Source organism: Peromyscus leucopus, chromosome 23 (assembly GCF_004664715.2).
Source record: "Peromyscus leucopus breed LL Stock chromosome 23, UCI_PerLeu_2.1, whole genome shotgun sequence".
In the NCBI taxonomy this organism is placed as follows: domain Eukaryota; kingdom Metazoa; phylum Chordata; class Mammalia; order Rodentia; family Cricetidae; genus Peromyscus; species Peromyscus leucopus.
The window spans coordinates 13091902-13118158 of record NC_051082.1 but is presented as its reverse complement, the minus strand read 5'-3'; the positions used below and the strand labels follow the sequence as shown (position 1 = coordinate 13118158).

General features: G+C 55.8%; 1 protein-coding gene across 5 annotated transcripts in view; it reads left to right on the top strand.

The window, feature by feature from the left end:
- Cux2 (cut like homeobox 2) overlaps positions 1-26257 on the top strand; it is a 188665-nt gene that overhangs the window by 156473 nt on the left and 5935 nt on the right. For 2 of the 5 annotated variants that reach the window (XM_037198680.1, XM_037198681.1), the window contains exons 6-21: positions 1015-1132; positions 2425-2501; positions 3919-3985; positions 5556-5604; positions 6916-7020; positions 9414-9605; positions 9682-9740; positions 11728-11776; positions 11851-11971; positions 12771-13415; positions 14121-14255; positions 18240-19051; positions 19504-19669; positions 20859-21128; positions 23047-23235; positions 24617-24890. In XM_037198680.1, the coding sequence (XP_037054575.1) occupies positions 1015-1132; positions 2425-2501; positions 3919-3985; positions 5556-5604; positions 6916-7020; positions 9414-9605; positions 9682-9740; positions 11728-11776; positions 11851-11971; positions 12771-13415; positions 14121-14255; positions 18240-19051; positions 19504-19669; positions 20859-21128; positions 23047-23235; positions 24617-24890 (3328 nt within the window). The remainder of the gene's footprint in view (positions 1-1014; positions 1133-2424; positions 2502-3918; positions 3986-5555; positions 5605-6915; positions 7021-9413; positions 9606-9681; positions 9741-11727; positions 11777-11850; positions 11972-12770; positions 13416-14120; positions 14256-18239; positions 19052-19503; positions 19670-20858; positions 21129-23046; positions 23236-24616; positions 24891-26257) is intronic. The other 3 variants (XM_028855643.2, XM_037198682.1, XM_037198683.1) reach the window with 3 other exon arrangements.

Sequence of the window (26257 nt, the reverse complement as noted above, 5' to 3'; positions counted from 1 at the left end):
GGATGCTGGCATGGACTGGGAAATGTGTAACAGGTCCTTGTCATCCTGAGGGAGCATGGAGGCCAGCCTGTGTCCACTGGTGTACGCTAATAGACACCGCAGGTAGCCATTGGTCCCTTCGGCCCGCGGTAAAGGAAATGGCTCCTTTTGGTAGAAGGGGGGCCAGCCAGCTTTACGCGTTCCCGAGAATGCTGGCTTCTTGTCTAACCCCCAGAATTTGGGGAAATGGAATCTCTTTTGGACCTAACACACAAATAGATAAGATCATGAATGTCATTGAAAACAGTTAAGGTGGAAGGTCTGATGTGTATTTTAGCACAATTTTAAAAATAATAGAGAGGACAGAGGGGGCAGGGGTGGTCAGAAGGGGCCCCTGGGTGTGCTGGCTGAGGCTGGAACTTTGGGAACTTGGCTTTGCATCCCAGTTAGGGTGACTGCTGCCGTGATGAAACCCCGTAACCATAAGCAAGTTGGGAAGGAAAGGGTTAACTTGGCTTACACTCCCATTTCACTGAAGGAAGTCAGGAGCTCAGGCAAGGCGGGAACCTGGAGGCAGGAGCTGATGCAGAGGTGCAGAGGCCGTGGAGGGGTGCAGAGGCCGTGGAGGGGTGCCGCTGACTGGCTTGCGCCCCATGGCTTGCTCAGCCTGCTTTCTTAGAGAACCCAGGACCACCAGCCCAGGGAGGGCACCACCCACCACGGGCTGGGCCCTTCCCCATCCATCACTAATTAGGAAAATGCCCTACTGGCCTGTCTACAACCCTATATTATGGAAGTATTTTCTTAATTGAGGTTCCCTCCTCTCAGATGACGCCAGCCTGTGCCAAGTTGCACACTTTGTAAGCGTGCCAGCCCAGAAGCCAGTGGGTCCCATCCCCCCCATCCCCCCACCCCCGCGCGCGCGCTCTCTCTAATGATAAATTGAGGGACCGATCCCCGGGGTCCACTGTGGCCTGTGGAGAGCTCCCGTGATGGCAGCCGAGTGATGAGTGTGGTCCTCCCTGTCTTCCACAGAGCAGCACGAGGGGACGTGCCCTACCGGGCACACGCCGGCCAAGGGCAGCCATCTGCACACCCAGCACAGCCTCCTGACAGACACCTTGTTGCAGAAGGATGAGGCCGAGAGACAGAAGTGAGGGGGGAGGGAGGGAGGAAGGGAGGGGGAGGGAGGGCCGCCCAGGAAGCCCACCTGGGGCAGTCAAGGGCAGGTGGGAGATGGGGAAGGGTGAGGGACCCTGAGGCAGGCCCTGGGACTCTTACCTCACTCTTCGAGCCTCAGTTACCCTGTCTGGGGAATGGGTTGGTCTGGGAACACTTATCAGTCTTATCCAAAAAGAAATAACAGGATTTCTCTATGTGTGTGTGCCTGCTAGTTTAGTTTTTATGTATGGATTAAGACTCGTATCTGGGGCCTTTGGTCACACGGTCATGGGGTTCTCGTCAGTTGTATCAGTAGCAGGAACCCAGGCCCAGCTCCTGCTCCCTGGGAACAACAACGCTTTCCTTACCGTACTCTTCAAAAAACGTCTACGGGTTAGGTGACGTTTACCTACCAGCCTTGTCTAGGGCCTTTGATGCAGTATCAGCGGATGGTAGACATCCATCTCCCCCAGACAGAGTCGGCCAGCACCAACGCTGGCACATCGTTGAGCTGGCCAGGAGGAAGAAATAAAGATAAGCCGTGTCCATCAGACGGTGAAGAAAAATCCGGCAAGAGGGGGGAGATGAGATGGCAGGATCTCTCTAAGGCACCAGGGGGCACGGTCGGTCGGGGTGGGGGTGGGGGGCGGTAAAGCCCCCTGTCAGTGAGACTCCCGCAGGTGTAGATGGGTGTGACCGGCCAAGGGAACAGCCAGGGCGAAGGCTGTGAGGTAGGAGCCTGCCTGGAGCAGCAAGCACGTGCGAGTTACCAGAGGGGCGTCCTGAGAGGGGAAGGTGATGCCGGACTTCAAGGCTCATTCCCAGTTAGGAGTGAGGCGGCTGGGTAGCTTTGGCCCCAGCTCTGGGTGTATAACCTTCCTCCAATCCCACTTGGGCCCCTTTTTCTCTGATGCTAGAGCCAGGTCCCTCCTGAGAGAGGCCTCAGGGCCTGGCTGAACATCCAAGCTCCTGCCATAGGTAGCAGAATGGCCCCGTGGCATAGGAATACCACCAGGAAGGCTGCGGGCTGGCGATGCCGGACCCGCGGCACCCACTGTGGTGGAGCCCCTCAGGAGTTCCGTTTATAGATAAACTGAGGCCCAACGTGCTGTCAGGGCCAGCCACAGGGGACCGTAGCATCCGGAGCGGGTTGTGGGAGTGATAGGTGCCCCAGGTCTGGATTCGGCATAGAATGAGGTGCAGACCATGGGGAGGGCCTTGCTCCGAGTGGGACCAGGTCAGTCCGTTCTCTGCAAACCGGCGTGAGCAGCCATGTTTCTGCAGGGGCCTCCAAGAAGTCCACGTCACCTTGGCAGCCAGGCTGGGGGAGGCAGAGGAGAAAATCAAGGTGTTACATTCAGGTATGACCCCCCGGCTCGGGTGATAGCCCTCGAAGCAGTGTGAGGGTCAAGCCAGGAACTTGGGGAGATGGATTGGGCGTGCCCAAAGACGGAAGGGAAGCCAGAAATAGGGTGTAGAGAACAGCTCATGCAGCAGAGCTTGGATGGGACCAAATGGGGTCCTGACTCTTCAACACTGAGCATGCACTGGACCTCGGGGGCAGTGGCAGAGATGATGGACTAGGGCACCTGGTCGAACCAGGTTGCCAGGAAAGTGATTGCTGCCCTGGGCCACCAGGCAGGTTCTGGTGGTCCAGAGTGAGTAGCCTGCCCTTTAGATTTCTCAATGTTTAACTGGCGGAAAACTGAGACAGGAGGATTAAGGCTAGCCTGAGCTACATAGTGAGTTCCAAACAGCCTTAGGCATATTGTAAAACTCTGCCCCTAAAAAACCAAAACAAAGAAAAACAAGACAGGACTAGAGAGGTGGCTCAGTGGTTAAGAGCACTGACTGCCCTTCCAGAGGTCCTGAGTTCAATTCCCAGCAACCACATGGTGGCTCACAACCATCTGTAATGAGATCTGGCGCCCTCTTCTGGCGTGCAGGTGTACATGCAGGCAGAACATTGTATACGTAACAAATAAATCTTTAAGAAAAAAAAAGAAAGAAAAACAAGACATCCCCCCCCCAGAAAACAAACAAACAAAAAAACACCTTGGGATTTTTCTAGAAATCTCTCCGTGTCAATTCAGACTAGGGCTCCTGGCTTTGTCGAAAGGCTGGCCTCAGGGTGGATGGAATGGCTCCACCCAGGCCTGCAGGGCAGGAAAGTGGACAGCCCCACAGTCCCGCTAAGCCAAGGCGCCCTGCCCTTCTCAGGGTATAACACAGCGGCTCTCAACCTTCCTAACGCTGTGTGTGACTTTTTAATACAGTTCCTCATGTTGTGGTGACCCCCGACCATAAAACCGTTCACATCGTTACTTTGCTGTGTAATGCATCGTAATGTGATTACCTGATATGATGCGGCCCCTGTGAAAAGGCCATTCAACCCCCAGAGGGGTTGTGGCCCACAGGTTGAGAACCCACTGCTCTAAGAGGCCCTCGGCGCCGGGCAGTGGTAGCGCACGCCTTTAATCCCAGCACTCGGGAGGCAGAGGCAGGCGGATCTTTGTGAGTTCGAGGCCAGCCTGGGCTACCAAGTGAGCTCCAGGAAAGGCACAAAGCTACACAGAGAAACCCTGTCTCGAAAAACCAAAAAAAAAAAAAAAAAAAAAAAAAAAGAGGCCCTCGGCTGTCCCAGCCAAGAGGGTCCCCACCTTGCCAGCTCTTCCATCCCTTGCCCACCCGAACTGCCTTCTGGTGTGTATGTGGGGGGATGGGGGGGGGAATCTGCCCGGCGGCTGCTGCCCCTCACTCGGTCTCTACCCCTCCCAGCGCTAAAGGCCACACAGACGGAGCTGCTGGAGCTGAGGAGGAAATACGATGAGGAGGCTGCGTCCAAGTAAGTGAGCTAGGGGTGCCTGCTTCCCTCTGTGTACACATGCGCACGCACACACACACACACACACACACACACACACACACACACACACGCACACGCACGCACGCACACGCACGCGCACCTCTTTCTGACTCTTCCCCTCTCTGAGCGACTCCGTTCCTCATTCCCAGGCATGCACCTGACCCATCTTCCCATTCCGCTCACACACCACAGTCAAAACACCTTTGGACCCACCTGAATGAGGTCACTGGGCAACCTCACCCCTGACCCCTGACCCCTGACCTGTCCCCACTTCTCAACTTCCCAGTACAACCTGTGGAGGCCAAATGACAGCATTTAAATGACTCAGAATGCGAGCCCTTCTTCAGGTTTAAGACATCGCTTGCTCCATGAACGTTTATCCAGCGCCTACTGTTTATCTGGTGTGAGCCCTTCTTCAGATTTAAGACATCGCTCGCTCCATGAACATTTATCGAGCGCCTACTGTTTATCTGGTGCTGTGCTGAGACCCCGGGGGAATCCTTAACTCCCGTCCCTGCTTTAGTCAGAGCAGACACAGACAGTGACAGGCCATGATACATCCATTCATAGTTACCATTGAGCACCTACTGTGTGCGAGCACTGTGCTGAGCATGTGACCGGCGGCTCCGAGAGAAGAGCTTGACTGAGGCAGGGACAGAGAAGGCAGGCGTGGCCCAGGCAGGCGACCTCCGGATGACACACTAGTGTACCTGGGGCCGTAGGGACAGCCGGCACAGGGCAGGCCTAGAGTGTGTGTGTAGCTAGAGTTTTCCTGCCTTGCCCACAGTCAGGACAAATCTGTCACCCGCCAGTCCCACAGCCGCTCAGACCCAACCAAGTAAACACAGAGACTTATATTGCTTACAAACTGTATGGCTGTGGCAGGCTTCTTGCTAACTGTTCTTATAGCTTAAATTAATCCATTTCCATAAATCTATACCTTGCCACGTGGCCCGTGGCTTACCGGCATCTTCACATGCTTCCTGTCATGGCGGCGGCTGGCAGTGTCTCCCTCTACCTTCCTGTTCTTTCTTTTCTCCTCTCTGTTAGTCCCGCCTATACTTCCTGCCTAGCCACTGGCCAGTCAGTGTTTTATTTATTGACCAGTCAGAGCATTTGACATACAGACCATCCCATAGCACGTGTGTGCAGCACAGGTGTGACCAACAGTGTCCCCCAGGTCCCGGAGCCCCACCAAGCTAGGCAGACCTGTCCTGGGCCCTCTGTGTCACAGTGTAGGGGAGATCAATCGTACCTTAGGGAGTCACAGCAGGCCTCCTGTGTCGGGGAGCTGATTCTCAGGGGGAAGGGCACTCGGGTGATGGTTCCCCAGAGACTGGGGCCCTGAGGGTGTCTGGGGCTGGGCTGCCTTCAAGAGGAGTTTTGAGGCCTGGTCCCCAGTTCCCAGCAGTCAGGATTCTTTTCCACCCAGTCTGTCTTCTCTCTGGTGGGGAGCGTGGACCGCAGCCTCCATGGCCCGCACTGTGGGGCAGAGGTCCAGGCGGAGGCTGCCGACCCGTCTCAGGGTCACTTTCTTTTTGTGTCTCAGGGCAGATGAGGTCGGCCTGATCATGACAAACCTGGAAAAAGCCAACCAGGTGAGCAGGAAGCCGAAGCCTCCGGTGATGGGCGGGGGCAGGGCTGAGAAGCGGGGGCTGGCTCGGGGATACCTGGGCCCCAGCTCTCGGGCCTTGCCAAGCTCCCTGCAATGCCACAGCTGAGGTCTGGCCAGGACGGGCCTACAGCTCCTCATCCACGGACATCCCCCTGGTCAGCAGGCCGGTCCTGTGGCAGGGGACACCTCGGGGCTGGCTTTCAGAGCCTGCTGGTGGAGTCCCTCAGAACAAAGGCCCTGAGGCCAGTCCGTGTGGGCACAGTGCAGGCTACTGACCCCTCTCGAGCCTCAGCTCAGCCACCATGGGAGCAGTGTCCCACCTTTCCCCTCCTCCCAGCCAGCACCTTCACAGTTAACCTCAGGCAGACACCACCTCACACATGTATGAGCTGATGGGTATCGCCAGTTCCTGAAACCAGGGTGGCTGGGCAAGGGGTCTATGCCTTCAGGGCATGGCCAATGGAGCCACGATGATTCCCCCGGCCCCCTTTGCAGGGACCAGTCTGGTTGTCTGATAATGAAGCCAGTACCATGTGTCCAAACTTTCAGCTCTTTGCCAATGGCATGGGCTTGAGAAAAGAGATCACAGCCGAGTGTGGTGATATACACCTGGTGGTAGAGACAGGAGGGCCAGGAGTTCAAGGTCATCCTCAGTGACCTATCAAGTTCGAGCCAGCCCAGACTATAGAAGATTCTGGAATAAATAACCAAGTAACTCCATGAGTAGAGTTAAGCTCTACCATAGACTCCTTTTAGCAAAGTACCCTGCTCTGTTTTTAAGCACTCAGGCCTCCTCTGCTGTTTTTAATGCCTCCGTTTTTTTGTGAAAGGGAGACTGAGGCCTTAGAAGGCCAAGGGGCTCCCCCAGAGGCCTGTCACAGTCCGTGAACCGGAGCCACCTCGGCAGATGCCCCCTCTGGAGCATAGCCTAGATCCAGTGCCTGAGAACAGACATAGGCCCGAGTATGTGTCAGAACCACCTGGGGATGGGCACAGACAGCCCCCTTTCTGCCCTCCCTCCCTGGCAGTAGGAATGTTCTCACCTTTGGGGCCCCAGGCACCCCAGCATCTAGAGACACCCCTGGCAGCCTCACCAGAAAAGGGGAGGCAAGGCTGCTCTTCTTTGTGCCCAGCCTCAGGCTTGGGCATGGTGGTGACCGGCTTCCTAGGTCCCGGCCTGGGTTCAGGACCAACAACATGAAGACCCGGGTCCTTGGAGACCCAGGACGGTGCAGGTGTAGGGTCCCTGTGCCCTCTCCCCTCTCACTTGCCCCCCTCTTCTCCTCCTCCCCAGCGAGCAGAGGCTGCCCAGCGGGAGGTGGAAAGCCTCCGGGAGCAGCTGGCATCGGTGAACAGCTCCATCCGCCTGGCTTGCTGTTCCCCCCAGGGACCCAGTGGGGTAAGGATGCCCCTCGGAAGGGAGGGTGGCAGAGGGAAGGATTGGAGAAGGCCTCATCTCTGCACACAGGAGAAGTGGGGGGGGGGGCTCTGGGAGGGCGCTGTGCATGTGAGCAGGGACACAGGGAGGGACATTGTTGAGGTCAGCCTAGTAAGACGGTTCCTCGGAACCTGTTGTACCGGCGAGATAACACTGTAGCCACCATTCTGAATCTTCCAGCTTCCATTGACTGGTGTTTCACAAAAAGCCTAGTGTCTTCCTTTGGGTGCCTCCCTCACCTTGCCTGGGGATGCTAGAATTGTTCGCAGACCAGAGGCATTACAAGGTGTGCCAAGATTTGGGCAAGGTGACTGAGGTGCAATATGGGTGGTGGCCACCAGGGGGTGCTGTTGAACATTGGTCTTGTATGGCTTGGTGGCCGCTTGGGACCTTGCGGCCCTGATCAGTCCCTAGAAGAAGACTTAGGGCTTGTACTCAGCCCTTAAGCCCTAAAACTTAGAGATGACTCGCATGGGACCTGCCCCTTCCGCCAGCCACATGCTATAAAGAGCCCAACTCAGCTATCAGTCCCGAAGAAGTCCCTAACAAAGTCAGTCCATCTTTATCCTTTTCTCTGGCCAGCACCTCCTAGGGTCCTGGGGTCATTGCCTGCCTAAAGTTTTGAGTCCCCCACCCACCATTCTGCCCTTACGTCCTCACCAGTCTGCCTCCTTGCCGTGTTCCTGCATGCCAAGTGGTTAGAGTCACAGTTCCTTACAGGATCAAGGTTTATGCCTTCCTTAACACGTGGGTACTTGTGCCATAGCGCTCCTTCAGTGTGAATATTGGACGGTGCTTCTGCCTATAGCGGTGACTGTGTGTGTGTGTGTGTGTGTGTGTGTGTGTGTGTTTGACTGATATCATGAGTGTGTCTTTGGTGACTTCTGCTCATTAGATCTCATGGCCTCTTGCACTCATGTGTGCGTGTCTGGGATGATATGTATCAGTGACGATGGATCTTTGATGCAAGAAGTTCGCTCTGTGTGTGTGTGTGTGTGTGTGTGTGTGTGCATGCATGAGAATCCAGGAAGGTACGTGTGACCGTGTCCCAGGAGACGGTGTCGTCTGTGATCTGCCAGGTGACTGTCCCACAGAGGCATTGTCTGGAGAGTGACGGAGCTTTGGTGGCTGTCTAGGGAAGAGTCACTAGTGGTTCTTAATTAACCCCCCTGGAACCCGCAAATGGCTAGCCAGCCGCAGGGAGCCGGGCTGGTTTGGGAAGCAGTTTTTCTGAGCACAACAGTGGCGCTTGATGCTAATTAATTTAATGTATTAATGGCATCCGCTTCCTGTTTTAATTGGCATTTATCTCCAAGGAAGAAAGCGGGATTAGTACTGGTGGGCTGTTTTTGTGCATGTCTTTTTTTTTTTTTTCTTCCTTCTTCTTAGATTGTGTAACTGAGCCTGAGACTAGTCTGGCTCAGGTCCCACAGGTGGCTGTCTGTCCCTTGTCACAGGGACACGGGGGTAGTTTCCAAGACCCCAGATAGGGGACAGGTCTGGAACAAATCAGGAGAGACCATAGTAACATGGCCTGTGGCTGGGATATCTTTGATCTAGCCCTGAGGCTCCATGGTTTCCTAGATGGGTCGATCCCCTTGGGGTAGGACCCAGACAGACAGACAGACAACCCAAACCTGTTCTGGAATTGTCTTTGCCACAGCTCCCCTCTGCTCAGCTTTTCCCTTATTTTCCTTTCTGTGTGTGAACATATACGTGTACACCTATGGGCATGTATGTGCATATGTGTGTTCCCATGTGTGTTGAAGCCAGAGGACAACCTTAGATGCTATTCTCCAGAGGCCATCCACCTTATTTTCTGAGATAGGATCTCTCACTGCCTTGGACAGCATGGACTAGGCTAGGCGGGCCAGCTCCTGAGCTCCAGGGATCCAACTGTCTCTGCCTGCCTGGCCCTGGGGCAATACATGGAGACCACTACACATAGCTTTTTCATATATGTTCCAGAGATGAAACGCAGGCCCCCTACTTAGCCAACAGAGGCCTTTTTTTTTTCTAGTTTTTTTTTGTTGTTGTTGTTTTGTTTATGTGTATATATATATATATATATATATATATATGGTCTCACCGTGTAGCTCCGGCTGACCTGGAACCTTGGAGGTCATCCATCCTCTTGCCTCTGACTCGAGAGGTTATCATCACACCCAGCCATGGTTGTACTTGGATAACAAAGGTTTTGAGTGAAGCACGGCTTATGTTAGGGGAGCCGTGCAGGCTGGACAACAGTGTTGGATCACCCAGATGGAAGGTTCCCTTCTGCTTGGGACCCAGGGGTGCTGCGCCCTCCCCTGGTCCAGCCCCTCAAAGCCACTCACACCCCACTCTGTCCCCAGGAGAAGGTGAGCTTCGCGCTGTGCTCAGGGCCCCGGCTGGAGGCAGCCCTGGCCTCCAAGGACAGAGAGATCCTGAGGCTACTGAAGGATGCCCAGCAGCTACGACACTCCTTGCAGGAGCTGGAGGAGGTCTCAGCCAACCAGATCGCTGACCTGGAGCGGCAGCTAGCAGCCAAATCTGAGGCCATAGAGGCAGGTCCCAGGGTGGCAGGGGCGGTGGCAGGCTGGGAGCACCGGGCCAGCTTCACTGTCCCCACTTGTCTTCTAGAAACTACAAGAAAAGCTGGAGGCCCAGGCTGACTATGAAGAGATTAAAACAGAGCTGAGGTATGGTGCTGAGCGGTGCTGGCCCGGGACTGCGGGCCAAGCTCATGGCCTCCCCTCCTAGGTTCCCCCCATTGCTGCCCACGTCTCCCCCAGTCAGCACGTGGCCCCGTCAAAACTGAACAACAGTTCAAGCTAGGCATGGCGACACATGTCTGTGAACGCAGCATTCAGGAGGCCGAGGCGGGGGGGCCCTGCCACCCCAGCTTGGGCCTCAAGGAAACAAACTGCTTCTGCTTGTCCTGGTTTGGTTTCTACTGCTGTGGTCAAGTGTTAGCCAAAACCAACTTGTAGCTTACAGGTTCCATCAGTGGAAACCAGGTGGGAACCTGGGGAGCAGAGGCCGTGGAGGGGTGCTGCTCACTGGCTTGCTCCCCATGGCTTGCTCAGCCTGCTTTTTTTTTTATGTCTAGGTCTTCCTGGCTTTATTTTTACAGCAGGTTTTGTAAAACAATGCCTTTTTTCCCCCTTTTATTTTATTTTACAATACCATTCAGTTCTACATATCAGCCACGGGTTCCCCTATTCTCCCCCCTCCCACCCCCTCCCCTTACCCCCCAATCCCACCTCATCCAGGGCAAATCCTCCCCCGAGGACTGCGATCAACCTGGTAGACTCAGTCCAGGCAGGTCTAGTCCCCTCCTCCCAGACTGAGCCAAGTGTCCCTGCATAAGTTCCAGGTTTCAAACAGCCAACTCATGCAACGAGCCCAGGACCTGGTCCCACTACCTAGATGCCTCCCAAACTGATCAAGCCAATCAACTGTCTCACCTATTCAGAGGGCCTGATCCAGCTGGGGGCTCCTCAGCCTTTGGTTCATAGTTCATGTGTTTCCATTTGTTTGGCTATTTTTTTTTCAATAATTGAGTAAAACTGAAATTTATTATAAGCCACAGTCGTCCTAGGGACCTCCATACTATATATATATAGCCTCTATGGTTCTATGGGTTGTGGTCTGATTGTTCTTTATTTTATATCTAGAATCTACTTATGAGTGAGTACATACCATGACTGTCTTTCTGGGTTTGGGTTACCTCCAGCCTGCTTTCCTGGTAGGACCCAGGGCCACTTTGCTTGTGGAAGGGCTGGGCCTTCCCACATCAACCATCAATCAGGGCAATGCGCCCACAGACTATAGGCCGGTCTCACGGAGACATTTTCTCAGTTAAGGTTCCCTCTGCCAGTGACTCTAGCCTGTGTCAAGCTGACAGAGAAACTAACCTGGTCCTGTCCCGTGAAGATGTGGAGCTGGTCATCTTGTCACGGTGTGGAAACTGGGAGCTCACACACCAGCCAGATAAACACAGGCCGTGGGGATAGGGCCTTCACCAGACCACGCTGCCTCCGGGAACCATCGGAGCCTGGGAACACGCCTGTCACTTCAGGCCTGCCGCTGGTGTCCCCAGGGTCCTATGCCTAAGCCCCCACCCCCATATGACTGTGGTAGGGTACTCCATCATCTAGCGCAGTGACCACACACCCCTCCATTCCTGTGGAGCCGCTTCAGCGCTCGCCATACAGCCCAAGGCAAACCCAAGTTTTGCTGTTTAGAACTTTCTGGAAAACTCTGTATTTTATAGTTTCCATCCATGTCCCGCTGAAGCAACAAGGCAGGCAGGGTAGCTCAATGGCAGAGGACTTGTGTGGCGTGCCAGGGGCCCGGGTCCCTTCCCTAGAACCGCAGAGGAGGGGAGAGGAAGGGGTGGGGGTGGGAGAGAAAGCTGGGAGAAAGGGGGAGATCAGAGGTGGGTGATACTGTGCACCTGTCATCCCAGCGCTTGGGAGGTGGAGCCAGGAGGATCGGGAGTTCAAGGCCAGCCTCCACTACATAATGAGTTTGAATAATGAGCTAGCCTGGGCTACGTGAGACCCAGAGACCCAAGGTCGCCTGTGAAGAGTCCAGCGGTGAAGGCATGGGCAGGCTCTCCCTCGGGGCCTCTCTTCCTGCTGGGCCCCCGCTGACCTCAGGCCTCTCTCCTTCCTCTGGCAGCATCCTGAGAGCCATGAAGCTGGCCTCCAGCGCTTGCAGCCTCCCGCAGGTACGTGTCCCCGCCACCACCCCTGCCCCCCAAAGCTGGCTGCCCCCGAGCCCGCACCAACCATGCCTTCTCAGCCTTGCTTCCCGTCTCCTCAGGGCCTGACCAAGCCAGACGACCCTCTGCTCATGGCCAAGGAGGCCTTCTTTCCCACACAGAAGTTCCTGCTGGAGAAGCCAGCGCTGCTGGCCAGCCCTGGTAGGGGACAAGGAACCACCCTGAGGGGTACTCGGGGTGGGGTTCCGGGCAGGGATGGCCCCTGGACTTTTTAACACCCCAGGGCCACTGCCATCTATGAGGCAGGAGAACCAAGACCCAGCCTGTCAGATGAACACCCGCTGTGTGATGCTTCCCCATATTCAAAGTCACAGGTAGTCCCAAGGCTCCCAATGGCTCCCCTCGACCCTGAGTCCAGCTGGACAGTGGGGCTTTAAGAAGGAGTCAGGAGCGGGAGGTGTCCATACCCCCACCCCACAGCTACCCCCCCCGAATGGCCCACACCTTAAAACTGCCTTCCGCCCACGAGTGGCTCAGTGACCTTTCAGCCTTGTGACCCTCCCCAAGAATACAGCACGTGCATAATTCATCCCTTCCCTTCTAAATTGAAAGAACTGGGTGGCCTGAGTGACGTGGGCACTGGGGGGCGTAAGACACCTCCGAGACAGTGAGCCCACCGCTGCTTGCTAGGGTCATGTTCCCGGCGGCGGCAGGTGGCTCCCACAAACCAGCATTTGAAGGGGGTCTGAGGAGGTGGGATTTGAGGATGGAGGGGAAACAGCCAGCATGGGTGCTGATGATCTCCGAGGTCTATAGCCTTTTCCCTCCTTGTCCCTCCATTTCCCCGTATCTCCCGTCCCTCTGAATCCATCTCTGTCCCCTCGCTCTCCATCTCCATCTCTTATCATCATCTCCTGCCTCTGCCTGTCCCTCTCCTCCATTACCATCGTCCGCTCTGTCCCTCTGTCTGTCTGTCTGCGCATCCCTCCTGGTGTTCTAGAGGAGGACCCCTCCGAGGACGACTCTATCAAGAGTTCACTGGGCACGGAGCCCTCCTACCCTCCTCAGCTTCCGCCTCCACCAGGCCTGGAAGACCCACTGTCCCCAAGCCCCGGGCAGCCGCTGCTGGGCTCCAGCCTGGGTCCCGATGGGCCAAGGACTTTCTCCCTGTCCCCCTTCCCCAGCCTGGCACCCGCGGAGAGGCTGGCTGGGGACCCCCTGCTGCCCAAGCACATAATGGGCCCGGCGGCGGCGGCCTTCAAAGGGGAGGCGGCGGGCAACCTGCTGGCGTTCCCACCGGCCTTCTATGGTGGTGCCAAGCCTCCGGCCACCTCCGCGCTCGGCCCCGAGCCCGCTGGGGCCCCAGAGGCCGCGGACGGGGCTGGGCCCGAGGAGGAGCAGCTGGACACGGCCGAGATCGCCTTCCAGGTGAAGGAGCAGCTGCTGAAGCACAACATCGGCCAGCGCGTGTTCGGCCACTACGTGCTGGGGCTGTCGCAGGGCTCGGTGAGTGAGATCCTGGCGCGGCCCAAGCCCTGGCGCAAGCTCACGGTCAAGGGGAAGGAGCCCTTCATCAAGATGAAGCAGTTCCTGTCGGATGAGCAGAACGTGCTGGCCCTGCGCACCATCCAGGTGCGGCAGCGAGGTGAGCCCTGCAGCAGCCCGGGCGCCATCTGGTGCCGCGTGTAACCCCGGGGTAGGTGAGCCGCCGCCCTGTGCCTCCATCGCCACCTTTCCAGGGAAGGATGTATGGCCTCCCTCCCCCCCCCTTCACTGGGCCACGCCCTCCCCACTCTTACCGCCCCTCCCCCAACCCTCCCTGGGCCGCCCAGCCTAGGATCTGGGCCAGTTCCTCAGTTTCCCCATTTGTCAGCTCTCTGGGGAGGGGCTAAAAGGACCCAGAACGCTAACCACTGCACCCAGAATAGCAGGACTGCTCAAGAAGCTTTGAGCTGGCCGGGTGGCGGTGGTGGCCCACGCCTTTAATCTCAGCACCCGGGAGGCAGAGGCAGGCGGATCTCTGTGAGTTCGAGGCCAGCGAGTTCCCAGACAGCCAAGGCTGCACAGAGAGGTCCTGTCTTGGGGGGGAAAAAAAGTGTTAGCTGTTGCCATCATCGTCATGGTCTGTTACTGTTAAGCCAGAGTCCGGCTGGGCGCGTGGCTCAGCCGCTAAGCACTGGCCCAGTACACACCCAAGGCCCTGGGTTCCAGTCCCAAAGCCAGAGTCACCATGGCATCTCTATCATTTGTCTCATAGAGTAAGCTGTGGCCCTGCACACACACACACCCAGGACAGTCGGGTCCACACCCTCCTGCCCCGCCTCCAGGGCCTGACTCCCCCGCCCCGCAGGCCCCACAGCCGCCATCTTCGTGCCTCCCCCAGGCAGCATCACCCCGAGAATCCGAACACCCGAGACGGGCTCCGACGACGCCATCAAGAGCATCCTGGAGCAGGCGAAGAAGGAGATCGAGTCTCAGAAGGGAGGTGAGTAGGCCTAGGCCAGGTGACCTCTGACCCAAGCCTGCACCTCACCTCCAGGCTGCTCTCCCCCACAAGGGGCAAGGCCGCCTCCACCTGCCATCCCATGAGCGCCCCAAGGGCCAGAAGGACCTTCCTGGAGCGCAAACATGGGCATGCCACTCACTGCTCAGGCATCCTCCGTGGCTCTCTGCTGCTCTCAAGATACTAATCCCAGCTGCTCAGCAAGACATCCAGGCCGAGTCTTGACACCCCTCCTCACCTCTCAGAGGACTCCTACTACACCCTGACACTACGCCCTTACCCAGGACGTCTAACCAACACCCACTCACGTTCTTACGTCTCACCTCCTAATCCAGATGTTTCCGATTTCCCACTGTGACCTACTGTACTGAGTAGACAGATTGGCTCTGCTGTTGATTGGCTGTGTGCCCTTGCGCTAGCATCCTGGTCTCTCTCTGCCTCCCTCTTCTCATCTTTAAGATGGGGGTGGTATCAGCCCACCTTTTTCTGAAAGCCGTGGGGGTATCAAGTGAGGTCAGTGTTGGGGGGCAGGCGGGGGGCAGCGTAGGTACACAGAAGAATGTGGACAGAGCGATACAGTCAAAACCATCTTCCTGCCAGGCGGTGGGGGCGCACGCCTTTAATCCCAGCACTCGGGAGGCAGAGCCAGGTGGATCTCTGTGAGTTCGAGGCCAGCCTGGGCTACAGAGCGAGATCCAGGACAGGCTCCAAAGCTATGCAGAGAAACCTTGTCTCAGTGGGGGGGGGAAATCTTTTTCTTCCTTGTTGTGATTCTGACCATGCCGCTCTGACCATGTGGCTGTCCCTGCCACTGGCTCAGGGGCTTCTGCAGCCAGGTCCAGTGTGCACATTTCCCCTGCAGTCCAGACCCCGGCTGCCTGGGATGCTGGGTTCGGCACTCCCACCAGTCGTGTGGTGTCTGCTGCCCCCTGGTGGAGGATCCATGCAAGTGTCCCAGTTCCCAAGTCCTATGAGGAAAATGAGTCCCTGAAGGCCGCTCCTGTGAGGGGCCCCCTGTCCTCAAGGGAGAGGCCGCGGGAGAGGGGACCACGTCTGTCAGGCAGGAGTCTGCACTGCCCCACGGTCTAATCCTCAGAGCCACTCATGGTACATTTTTCTTTACAGTAGTTTATTTTTATTTTATGTGCATTGGTGTTTGGCCTGCACTTATGTCTGTGAGGGTGTCTGGTCCCCTGGAGCTGGAGTCACAGACAGCTGTGAGCTGCCATGTGGGTGCTGGGAATTGAACCTGGGTCCTCTGGAAGAGCAGTCAGTGCTCTTAACTGCTGAGCCATCTCTCCAGCCCCTCATGATACACCACCCCCCCCCCCCCCCCCCCGCCAGCTGAGGACTGAACCCAGGGCCTTGAGCTTGCTAGGCAAGCACTCTACCACTGAGCTAAATCCCCAACCCTATTTTTTTTTTCTCGAGACAGGGTTTCTCTGTGTAGCTTTGCACCTGTCCTGAATCTCGCTCTGTAGACCAGGCTGGCCTCGAACTCACAGAGATCTGCCTGCCTCCCGAGTGCTGGGATTAAAGGCGTGCGCCCCGCCCCTCATGATACATTTTTAAAGCTCCGACCACATGCTGGACAGGGCTACGGATACGGGTGAGACAGAACTGCCAGTCAGGCCTTGAGTTCAGTCACACAGGCTCTGGGTGCCTGAGGCCACAGTGCTACCCCCCCCCGCCGCCAGAAACAGACAGGGGGGGCAGCGGGGGTGTTAAAGTCGGCAGCAGAGCCGAGGGAAATGTTCGGCTTAGTACAGGGCCAGCAACAAGGGACTAAGCTCCAAGGGTGGGCACACCCCGAAAAGCTGGGAAGAGTCAAGCAGACGGCACCAGCCATCACCGAGGCGGAAGGGTACTGAGCCAAGTGCCAGCTCCAGGAGTCTACGTGAGGGAACCCAAGGAAACATCCAGAATGGAGAGCAGGGAGGGATGTATACAAACTGCTTATGACAGTGGCAGGCTAGCCGAGCAGTGGTGGCGCATGCCTTTAATCCCAGCACTCAGGAGACAGAGGCAGGCGGATCTCTGAGTTCGAGGCCAGCCTGGTCCACAGAACAGTTCCAGGACAGCCAGGGCTACCCGGAAAGATCCAGTCTTGAGAAACCAAAGGCGGGAGTGCCTTCCACATCCCGGTAAGCAGCTGCTCCGCATCTCAGCCCGCTGCTGGATGGCACTTTGAAGTCCCGTGACAGGCGTTTCCTGGGACGTCCTACACTCCCTTCCTGTTGTAAATGTTTTTCTAGGTCACAGCTTGAATCCGGGCTGTGCTCCTTTTCATGACTGAATACTGTTCTATCACTTTTCACTGGGGGTGGGAAGGAGCCGCTGTGTGGTGGGTCCCAGGATGGAGGCCGTAGAGAAGGGTCATGGAGGAAGGTCATGGCAACCTGTGGCACAGAGGCAGCACCTGATCATATCCTGATCAGTCGCTGTTCCCGGGGGCACAGGCGAGTCTGCCCTTGCTTTGTGGCATTCTCTCAGCTCACTTCCTGTGTGGCCTTCTCCTTGTGTGTGTTCCTTCCCTTATTCGTACAGCCAACTGAGCCTCTGCAAACTATGGGCCCCACCCAATGTAGAGAGTCCGTGTGTGTGCCTCTGACCTGGCCTCCCCTCCCCTCTCCTCCCCTTCCCTCCCCTCCACTCCCTAAGATAGCCGTCAACCTGTTTTTTCCCTATCAGTCCATTGTGTTTGCTGTTCAATAAGATTCCCCCTAAGTCATGTTTAATTTACTTGCTTGATACCCTTGGAGACGTGTTACACTTCCCATCATCTTTTTTTTTCTTTCTTTTTCTTCTTCTTTTTTTTAATCTGAGACAGCATTTCTTTGTGTAGCCCTGGCTGTCCTGAAACTCGCTCTGTAGACCAAGCTGGCCTCGAACTCACAGAGATCTGCCTGGCTCTGCCTCCCGAGTGCTGGGATTAAAGGCGTGCGCCGCTGCCGCCCGGCTCATCTTTTAGATCTTTATGCCCTAGTTTATGTTACTAAGATGCCTGCCTGGCTTTGCAGGGAATCTCACTGCTGTGTCGTATTCCACCGAATGCACACTATCATTCGTCATCCAGTCCTTTTGTCTTTGGACATTTGGGTTTGGGCCACGATTTTGCTATTATAGAATGCTTGAAAGACCCACTTTCTGTGCCTGACTGCCTCTCTCTTGACCTTGAGGTTTTACACGTGAGTTCTTAGCATAGATAAAAGGCATGATTTCAGTTTGGGTTTGGACAACTGTCTTATCTCCAAGTTCATTCTTTTCTACATGTACTAAGATTTTTGCTATTGGCCTGATTTGCTTATTTGTTTGTTTGGTTTTTTTTTTTTTTTTTTTTTTTTTTTTGAGACAGGGTTTCTCTGTGTACTTTTGGTGCCTCTCCTGGATCTCACTTTGTAGCCCAGGCTGGCCTTGAACTCGCAGAGATCTGCCTGGCTCTGCCTCCCGAGTGCTGGGATTAAGGGCATGAGCCACCACTGCCCGGTGATTTCTTTTCTTTCTTTCTCTCTATATATTTCTTTCTTTCTCTTTCTCTCTTTTTCTTTCTCTCTTTCTCTCTCTCTCTTTCTTTCTTCCTTTCTTTCTTTCTCTCTCTCTTTCTTTCCTTCTTTCTTTCTTTCTCTCTCTTTCTTTCCTTCTTTCTTTCTCTCTTTCTTTCTTTCTCTCTCTCTCTCTCCTTCTCTCTTTCTCTCCTCTCTTTCTCTCTTTCTCTCTTTCTCTCTCTCTCTCTCTCTCTCTCTCTCTCTCTCTTTCTTTCTTTCTTTCTTTCTTTCTTTCTTTCTTTCTTTCTTTCTTTCTTTCTTTCTTTCTTATGAATGCTCTAATATTCCACCAGACTAAGACCATCACTTACTTGACCAGTCCCCCATTGTTGGACCCAGGTCGCTCCCCACATTTAGGTGGTATAAACACAACTTGGCCCTGATGACGGGCCCCTGTCCATGCTGCCACCCTTCCCCACAGGTGAGCCCAAGAATTCCACAGCCTCCGTGAGCATCCCCAACGGCACGGCCTCCTCCAGCACCTCGGAAGACGCCATTAAGAACATTCTGGAACAAGCCCGCCGCGAAATGCAAGCCCAGCAGCAGGCCCTGCTGGATATGGAGTCAGGACCCAGGGGCCGCTCTGTGCCTCCCTCTCCTCCGGAGCGGCCCTCGCTGGCCGCTGTGAGCCAGAACGGGGCCCTGGCCTGCGTGAAGCAGGAGGATGGCGGTGGTGGTTGCAGCAGCAGCAGCTGCAGCAGTAGCAGCAGCAGCAGCAGCAGCAGCAGCAGTGCGCAGGCGCCGCTGGCTGTCCTGTCCCCTGCGGCCTTTGTGCAGCGGATTATCCGCAAGGTCAAGTCGGAGATCGGCGACGCCGGCTACTTTGACCACCACTGGGCGTCGGACCGCGGCCTGCTCAGCCGCCCCTATGCCTCCGTGTCGCCCTCGCTCTCCTCCTCTTCCTCCGGCTACTCGGGACAGCCCAATGGGCGAGCCTGGCCCCGCGGGGACGAGGCAGCCATCGCCCCCGAGGATGAGGCAGCCGTGGGCGAGGATGAGCCTCCCAGGGTGGGAGAGTTCAAGACCGAGGCCGGGGTCCCCGAGGTGGGCGGCGGGAGGCTGCCCTACTACCCGGCCTACGTGCCCCGCACACTCAAGCCCACCGTGCCGCCCCTGACGCCCGAGCAGTACGAGCTGTACATGTACCGGGAGGTGGACACGCTGGAGCTGACCCGCCAGGTCAAGGAGAAGCTGGCCAAGAACGGCATCTGCCAGCGCATCTTTGGGGAGAAGGTGTGGACCACGGGGGTGGGTGGGGAGCCTGGGGACCTAGGACTAAGGTCCACTGTGACCTTGGCCCTAAGACCTGTAGTCTGGAGGGTGACCCCGGGTGGGAAGCAGGAGCCCAGTCGGGTGTCTGTTAGATGTCTAGCCATCCCTGGACACTGGGCCAGTTAATAGCCAGTCCCCTGCCTCCACACTCCTCTGGAGTTCCCATGGTCCGGCCCCCGACGGTCAAGGACTCAGCCTGGCCCACTGCCTTAATGTCCCCCGGCTGGTGCTGGACATCAGCTTTAACGTCAGGTTTCAATAAGGGTCCCGGGAACCAGAGCGGGGAGAAAGCGGTCACTTGGGAGTTCCGTACACGGCGCAGGGCCCGAGGGTGGAGAGCAGGTTCTGAAGGGCCCGGGAGGGGCCAGGAAGGCTGCACCCAGGATTTGCTAACCTGCCTTCCACTCGTGTAGGTCCTGGGGCTGTCCCAGGGCAGCGTGAGTGACATGCTGTCACGCCCAAAGCCATGGAGCAAGCTGACCCAGAAGGGCCGAGAGCCCTTCATCCGCATGCAGCTGTGGCTTTCAGACCAGCTAGGCCAGGGCCAGACCCCAAGCCAGCAGCCCAGCGCCACGCAGGGTGAGTACAGAGGACAGGGCCACCATAGGCTCTACCCCAAAATCAGGGGGCTGGCTTGCCCACCTCAGCCCCTCTCTCCATCCCCAACACCGGTGATTCTACATTCCACCTGGGACATGTGTTCCTAACTCACGCCCCCCCCCCACACACACACACACTTCCCTTCTCTGTTCCCCCTGGAAAGAAGTTTCCACCCAACAGAAGTGCAAAAAGCTTGGGCCTCAGGCATTTAGAGCTATGGGTCAAATGCGGCCAGTGGAGTCCTGTCCCCGCCCCCCCATGATCACACTGGCCAACTCTCTAGAGATCAGGTGTTGTTCTTCTGAGTCTTTCTTAGCTCGGGTCTGGACCAGTCAGCTGATCATTAATGAGGTCATGGGCAGGGTAGAGCCTGAACTCAGCAGGGGAAGAATATGGAGGCTCAGAGAGAGTTGCCTGGAGTCACAGGGCCAGTAGGCAGGGCTGCTGGGGTCCTGGGGGGTGGCACTTATTTCAGGACATGTGGCAGACCATAAAGAGACAAAGATCCCAGCCCAGGACCAGAGCCTAGACTTGGTAACCTCACCTGCAAGGTGGGGATCCAGCGAAGCCAATACCTTGAGTCACTGAGATAATCAGGACTGACCAGCAGGGTTACAAACCGGAGGACGGTATTAGGTGACAGAGTCCCAAGTGACAGTTTCACCTTAGCCAGAGGACTAGAGCTCCCCTGTCAATTTGTAGCTATGAAACAGGGACGGGCTGTTAGGAGACAGGCAGGCTGTAGACAGACAGACAGACAGTCGAAGCAAATGGCAGACTGACAGCTGGCAGAGTCTGAGAGGCAAGAGAGGCTGCAGACAGGTGGCAGACAGGTAAGCGGCACTCTGGGGCAGAGGCAGGAGGATTGTGAGTTCGAGACCAGTTTTTGCAATGTATGGAGGCCCGTCTCTCCAAATGAAATTTTTTATAAGAGTCAAACTATTATCGTTCATTGGTAGTGTTTGCCTAACATAGCAAGATCCTGGTTCAATCCCAGAACCATAGAAAAAGGAAAAGCTACGTACCACGAGGACCCCTGGATAGTCCCTTCCTGGGATGCACTGTGGGGGCCGCAGGATGCCTTGGTTCCAGTCTCAGCTCTGACAAGCCGTCCTGCCCAGCCACACCCAGTGGCAGTGACCACCCCCCCCCTGTCTCCTGCCTACAGCCAGCCCCACTGAGCCGGGGTCCTCACCATCACCTCCCCCGAGCCCTACGGAGCCCGAAAAGACTTCCCAGGAGCCCCTGGGCCTGTCGCTGGAAAGCAGCAAAGAGAACCAGCAGCCTGAGGGTCGGGCCAGCTCCTCCCTGGGCGGGAAGTCCTTCTCAGGCAGCCAGGCTGCAGGGGGCATCCAGGAGATGGTGGCCATGTCCCCAGAGCTGGACACATACTCCATCACCAAGAGGGTCAAGGAGGTCCTCACAGACAACAACCTAGGTACGTGGTGAGGCCCAGCGCTGCCTGCAGCCCTAGACCGGCTTTTCCGGGCTTTGAGCAAAGTGCCCCCTGGGACTTTCCAGTGACCGCGGGGCCAGCCTGGAGGTTCCATCCAGCCCTGAGCATGCAGGACCCCATGTGAGGCACATGACTCTGACCAGGATTCCTGCTGAGGAATGAAAGGGAGGTGACGCAGCTTGGCTCTCAAAACCGCCCTGCAGCAGGCCTTAAGAAGCCGCCTGTGGTGGCGCTCGCCTTTAATCCCAGCGCGTGGGAGGCAGAGGCAGGCGGATCTCTGAGTTCAGCCTGGGTTACAGAGTGAGTTCCAGGACAGTCATGTCTCAAAAAGAAAAAAAAAAGAAAAAAAAAAAACTCCATTCACTGAAGCAATGATGATGCTTATCCATGGGATCAGGGATCAGGGTGACACCTTCCTCTGAATCACAGATGCATGCCAGCTCTGTCCCCCACCAGGGACACACACAAATCCAACAACTGTCACTACAGTTTCTGTTATGAGAGGAAGATAACGTTGTCCCAAAATACCCAACACGAACGAGGCACAGTACTCATTCAGTAATCCTAGTGCTTAGAAGACTGAGGCAGGAGAATTGCCACAAGTTCGAAGGCTGCCTGGGCTACAGCGTGAGACCTTTTCTCAAAAAAACAAAACAGAACAAAAACAAGAGTTAAAGGTCAATAACAAAGGCTAGCCCATCAGTGGTGGTGGTGGCGCACACCTTTAATCCCAGCACTCGGGAGGCAGAGGCAGGTGGATCTCTGTGAGTTTGAAGCCAGCCTGGGCTACAGAGTGAGTTCCATGACTGTTATACAGAGAAACCCTGTCCTGAAAAACAAACAAAAAAAAAGAAAGTGACAGGAAGGCTAAGCAGATGTTCAGCTGATGAAAGGCCTGAGTTCCAGTCCCTGGCTATGTTAAAAACCAGGCATGGGGGCTGGAAAGATGGTCCAGTGGTTAAGGATACTGGTTGCTCTTCCAGAGGACCTGGGTTCAATTCCTAGCACCCACATGTGTAGCTCACAACCATCTATAACTCTAGTTCCGGGAAACCAATGAAACCAATGCCCTCGTCTGACCTACTAGGGTACCAGGCATGCAGTGGTGTACTATGCATGCAGGCAAAACATCCAGACACATAAATAAAAACAAAAACAAACAAGAACCTGGCTGGGCATGGTGGTACACATCTGTAACTCAGAGTTAGAGTTGGGGCAGAGACAGACAGATTCCTGGCCAGCCAGGAAATGGTGAGCTCCAGGTCCGGTCAGAGATGCTGTCTCCAAAACCTGAGGCTTAGAAAACTGTTGAGGAAGACACCCAAGGTTGACCTGTGGCCTCCACATGAAAGTGGGAGCCGGGTCTGTCCTGCACCCCTGTAATCGGTACTTGAGAGCCTGGGGCGAGAAGATCTCAAGTCTGAGGCTAGCCTCAGCTACAAAGCAAGATTCTTCTCAGAACGCACAAAGCGTGCCCGACATGCATGGGATCTGTGGTTTGACCCCAGCACCCTCCCCACCAAAAACAGTCTATAGCCCTGATGCCCCGGGGCAGGCGTTTCTCCAGGCTGATCCGGGGGATAGAATTAATGGACCAGAGGTTTAGACGCATTGGAAATTTGGATAGAATCCGCTAGGGTATCCTGGGGCGGGGGGTAACAAGCGTGTGTACAGTACAGGGTGTCTGCTGGCAGTCTGGCGGGGTGATCCCCTGGGAATGAAGAATTGTACGGACGGGAAAGTCATTTCATGTTGTTACCGTCCCATGCTGATCCTCCCCAGTGTATCGTGCGGAAGGAGACCTGGGCCACCCTCCCTGGCCGGCTCCTCCTCTGACCCTCCTGGGAGTGGGTCTCTGTGCCTGGCCTGGGGTGACAGTTGCCCTCTGCCCTGTCCCCAGGGCAGCGGTTGTTTGGCGAGAGCATCCTGGGGCTGACACAGGGCTCCGTGTCGGACCTGCTGTCCAGGCCCAAGCCCTGGCACAAGCTGAGCCTGAAGGGCCGGGAGCCTTTCGTACGCATGCAGCTGTGGCTGAGCGACCCCCACAACGTGGAGAAACTGCGAGACATGAAGAAGCTGGAGAAGAAAGGTGAGAGCCAGGCTGGGGTGGCCGGGTAACCAGGTCCCGACCACGCTCAGAAGACCCCTGTTTTGCAGCAACCCAGATACTCACATCCCCCACCAAAATCACATGTGGCGTCTCTCGTGCCGTCCACACATCCTGAAGTGGCACACAGTCTTTTTTTTTTTTTTTTTTCTCCGAGACAGGGTTTCTCTGTGTAGCTTTACTCCTTTCCTGGAACTCGCTTTGGAGACCAGGCTGGCCTCGAACTCACAGAGGTCCGCCTGCCTCTGCCTCCCGAGTGCTGGGATTAAAGGCGTGCGCCACCACCGCCTGGCTCTAACTAGCTCTTATAACTTTAACCCATTTCTATTAATTTACTTTATGCCTTGTGGCTTTATTTGTTTGTTTGTTTTTTCGAGACATGGTTTCTCTGTGTAGCTTTGGAGCCTGTCCTGGATCTCGCTCTGTAGCCCAGGTTGGCCTCAAACTCAGAGATCCGCCTGCCTCTGCCTCCTGAGTGCTGTGATTAAAGGCATGCACCACCACCTTATAGCTTTATTATAAGGCCCACCTTATAGCTTTATTACTGCATCTTCATATTGCCCATCCTGCTTGCTCTGCATCTGGCCGGTACCTTCCTTCTTCCCAGCATTCTCTCTGACCCCCCCCAAAAAAAAATCCTGCCTAGCTATTGACCATTTAGCTTTCTTATTAAACCAATCACAGCGACATATCTTCACACAGTGTAAAGGAATATCCCACAACAGCCTCTGGAGAACCTTCTAGATCTAAACCACAGCAGAGCTTTGGTTCACATTTTGCTGCTGTGACGTGGCACCATGCATCCCACAGTAAGAGGGTTTATTCAAAGTGGCCCCTCAACACAGCAAACTGTTCTGAAACTTAGTGGTCAGACTTTTTTTTTTTTTTTAATTTATTTATTTATTATGTATATAGCATGTATGACCAGAAGAGGGCACCAGATCTCATTACAGATGGTTGTGAGCCACCATGTGGGTGCTGGGAATTGAACTCAGGACCTCTGGAAGAGCAGTCAGTGCTCTTAACCTCTAAGCCATTTCTCCAGCCCCAGACTTCTAAATAGTCTTGCTGGCCACAGAGCTCTCCGTTTTGAGCGCCCTCTGACTGCAAGCACCCCTTTATGTCCTCTGGAGTGGCTGTGCCCTGGGAACCCCCGCTAATCTTAGCTGGCCTCAAGAGCCTTAGAGCAGGAGACAGGCCAGCATCTCAGCAGAGCCATGGGAGCAGGAACAGGACGGGAGTAGGGGCACGGAGGGGGGACTCTGCTGGGCTGGCTGGCCACCGACCCTGCCACCCCCGCCAAGTGGCGAGCGAGTGCGGTGCCAGTGGCCCACCAGCCCGCCCCTTCTCTCCCCCCCCCCAGCCTATCTGAAGCGCCGCTACGGACTCATCGGCACAGGCTCGGACAGCGAGTCGCCCGCTGTGCCCTCGGAGTGCCCCAGCCCCTGCCAGCAGCCCCAGGAGCTGAGCCTCCTGCAGGCCAAGAAGCCCCGCGTGGTGCTGGCGCCCGCCGAGAAGGAGGCGCTGCGGAAGGCCTACCAGCTGGAGCCCTACCCCTCCCAGCAGACCATAGAGCTGCTCTCACTCCAGCTCAACCTCAAGACCAACACTGTCATCAACTGGTTCCACAACTACAGGTAAACCTGGGGGCGACATAGGGGCCCCGAGTGGCGGAGAGAGGGGGCCGTGGGGACACGGGGACGCAGAGGGTCACAGGGGACACAGAGGGTCATAAGGAAGGCCCCGGAGGCTCATGGGGACACCTGAGGGTGGTTCGGGCCAATGGGGCTGCAAGCTAGATCACGAAGCTGTTTCTAGATTCCCGGATACACTAACTCTGTCTCCTCCAGTAGAGGGACCCTGGGCCCCATGTTGGAAGTCGTAAGCAAGGACCACGGTGCATCCCCCCATCCCCACCCACCCACCTACCCCCCCCCCCACTCTGTCCCTCCCACTCTGTGCAATGGCCTCTAGGAAGGAACAAATCAGGCCAAGATCTGAGGCTTCTCTAGCTGGAGCTAGCTAGGGTCTCATGGTCTCTCCTTCTTGTGAGACTGAAGGAACACCTGCCCTACTAAAGCCTCAGGCATGGTGGTTCCTCTAAGCATGGCTCTTTGCTCTTTTCTTTCCTTCTTTTTTTTTTTTGGTTTTTCGAGACAGGGTTTCTCCGTGTAGCTTTGTGCCTTTCCTGGATCTCGCTCTGTAGACCAGGCTGGCCTCGAACTCACAGAGATCCGCCTGGCTCTGCCTCCCGAGCGCTGGGATTAAAGACGTGCGCTACCACTGCCCGGCTTCTTCTTCTTCTTCTTTTTTTTTTAAAGATTTATTCATTCTTATTTTATGTGCATTGGTGTTTTGCTTGCATGTATGTAAGAAGGTGTCAGATCCCCTGGAACTGGAGTTACAGACAGTTGTAAGCTGCCACGTGGGTGCTGGGAATTGAACCCAGGTCCTCTGGAAGAGAAACCACTGCTCTTGACCCCTGAGCCATCTTGCCAGCCCGCATGGCTCCTTTTCTAAACCTTTCCGTTCTCTAGGACGGGTCTCAGAGGTCCCAAGTGCTGTGGCTTTGGCAAGGCCACAGGGCTTCCCGAGGCTGCCCTAGGACCCCCTGAAGGAGGCTTGGTAGAGATTGTAAGGATCATCTCTGAGGCCCTACCCACCATTTCTCTGAGCAAGAAATGTCACCAGTGTCCATGTGGCACTGTGGAAGAGAGTCCATCCGTCCATTCTGGGGCCAGAGAGCTGTCCCAAGATCCCCAAGAAGGAAGAAGGGAAACATGTAGGATGCACACGCCCCTCTCCCCAGCCTGCATGTCGGCATCATACACACCTTAGCTGTGTGGCCTTCGGCAGGTCACTCAGGTCACTGCCTGTACAGCAGAGCTTTGTACCCAATGCAGACTGTAGCGCAACAGGAGACATGAGTCCTTTTTTTTTTTTTTTTTAATTAAAACTGCTCGGCTATCGGCTCAGGCCTACCACGGACTAGCTCTTACATTTA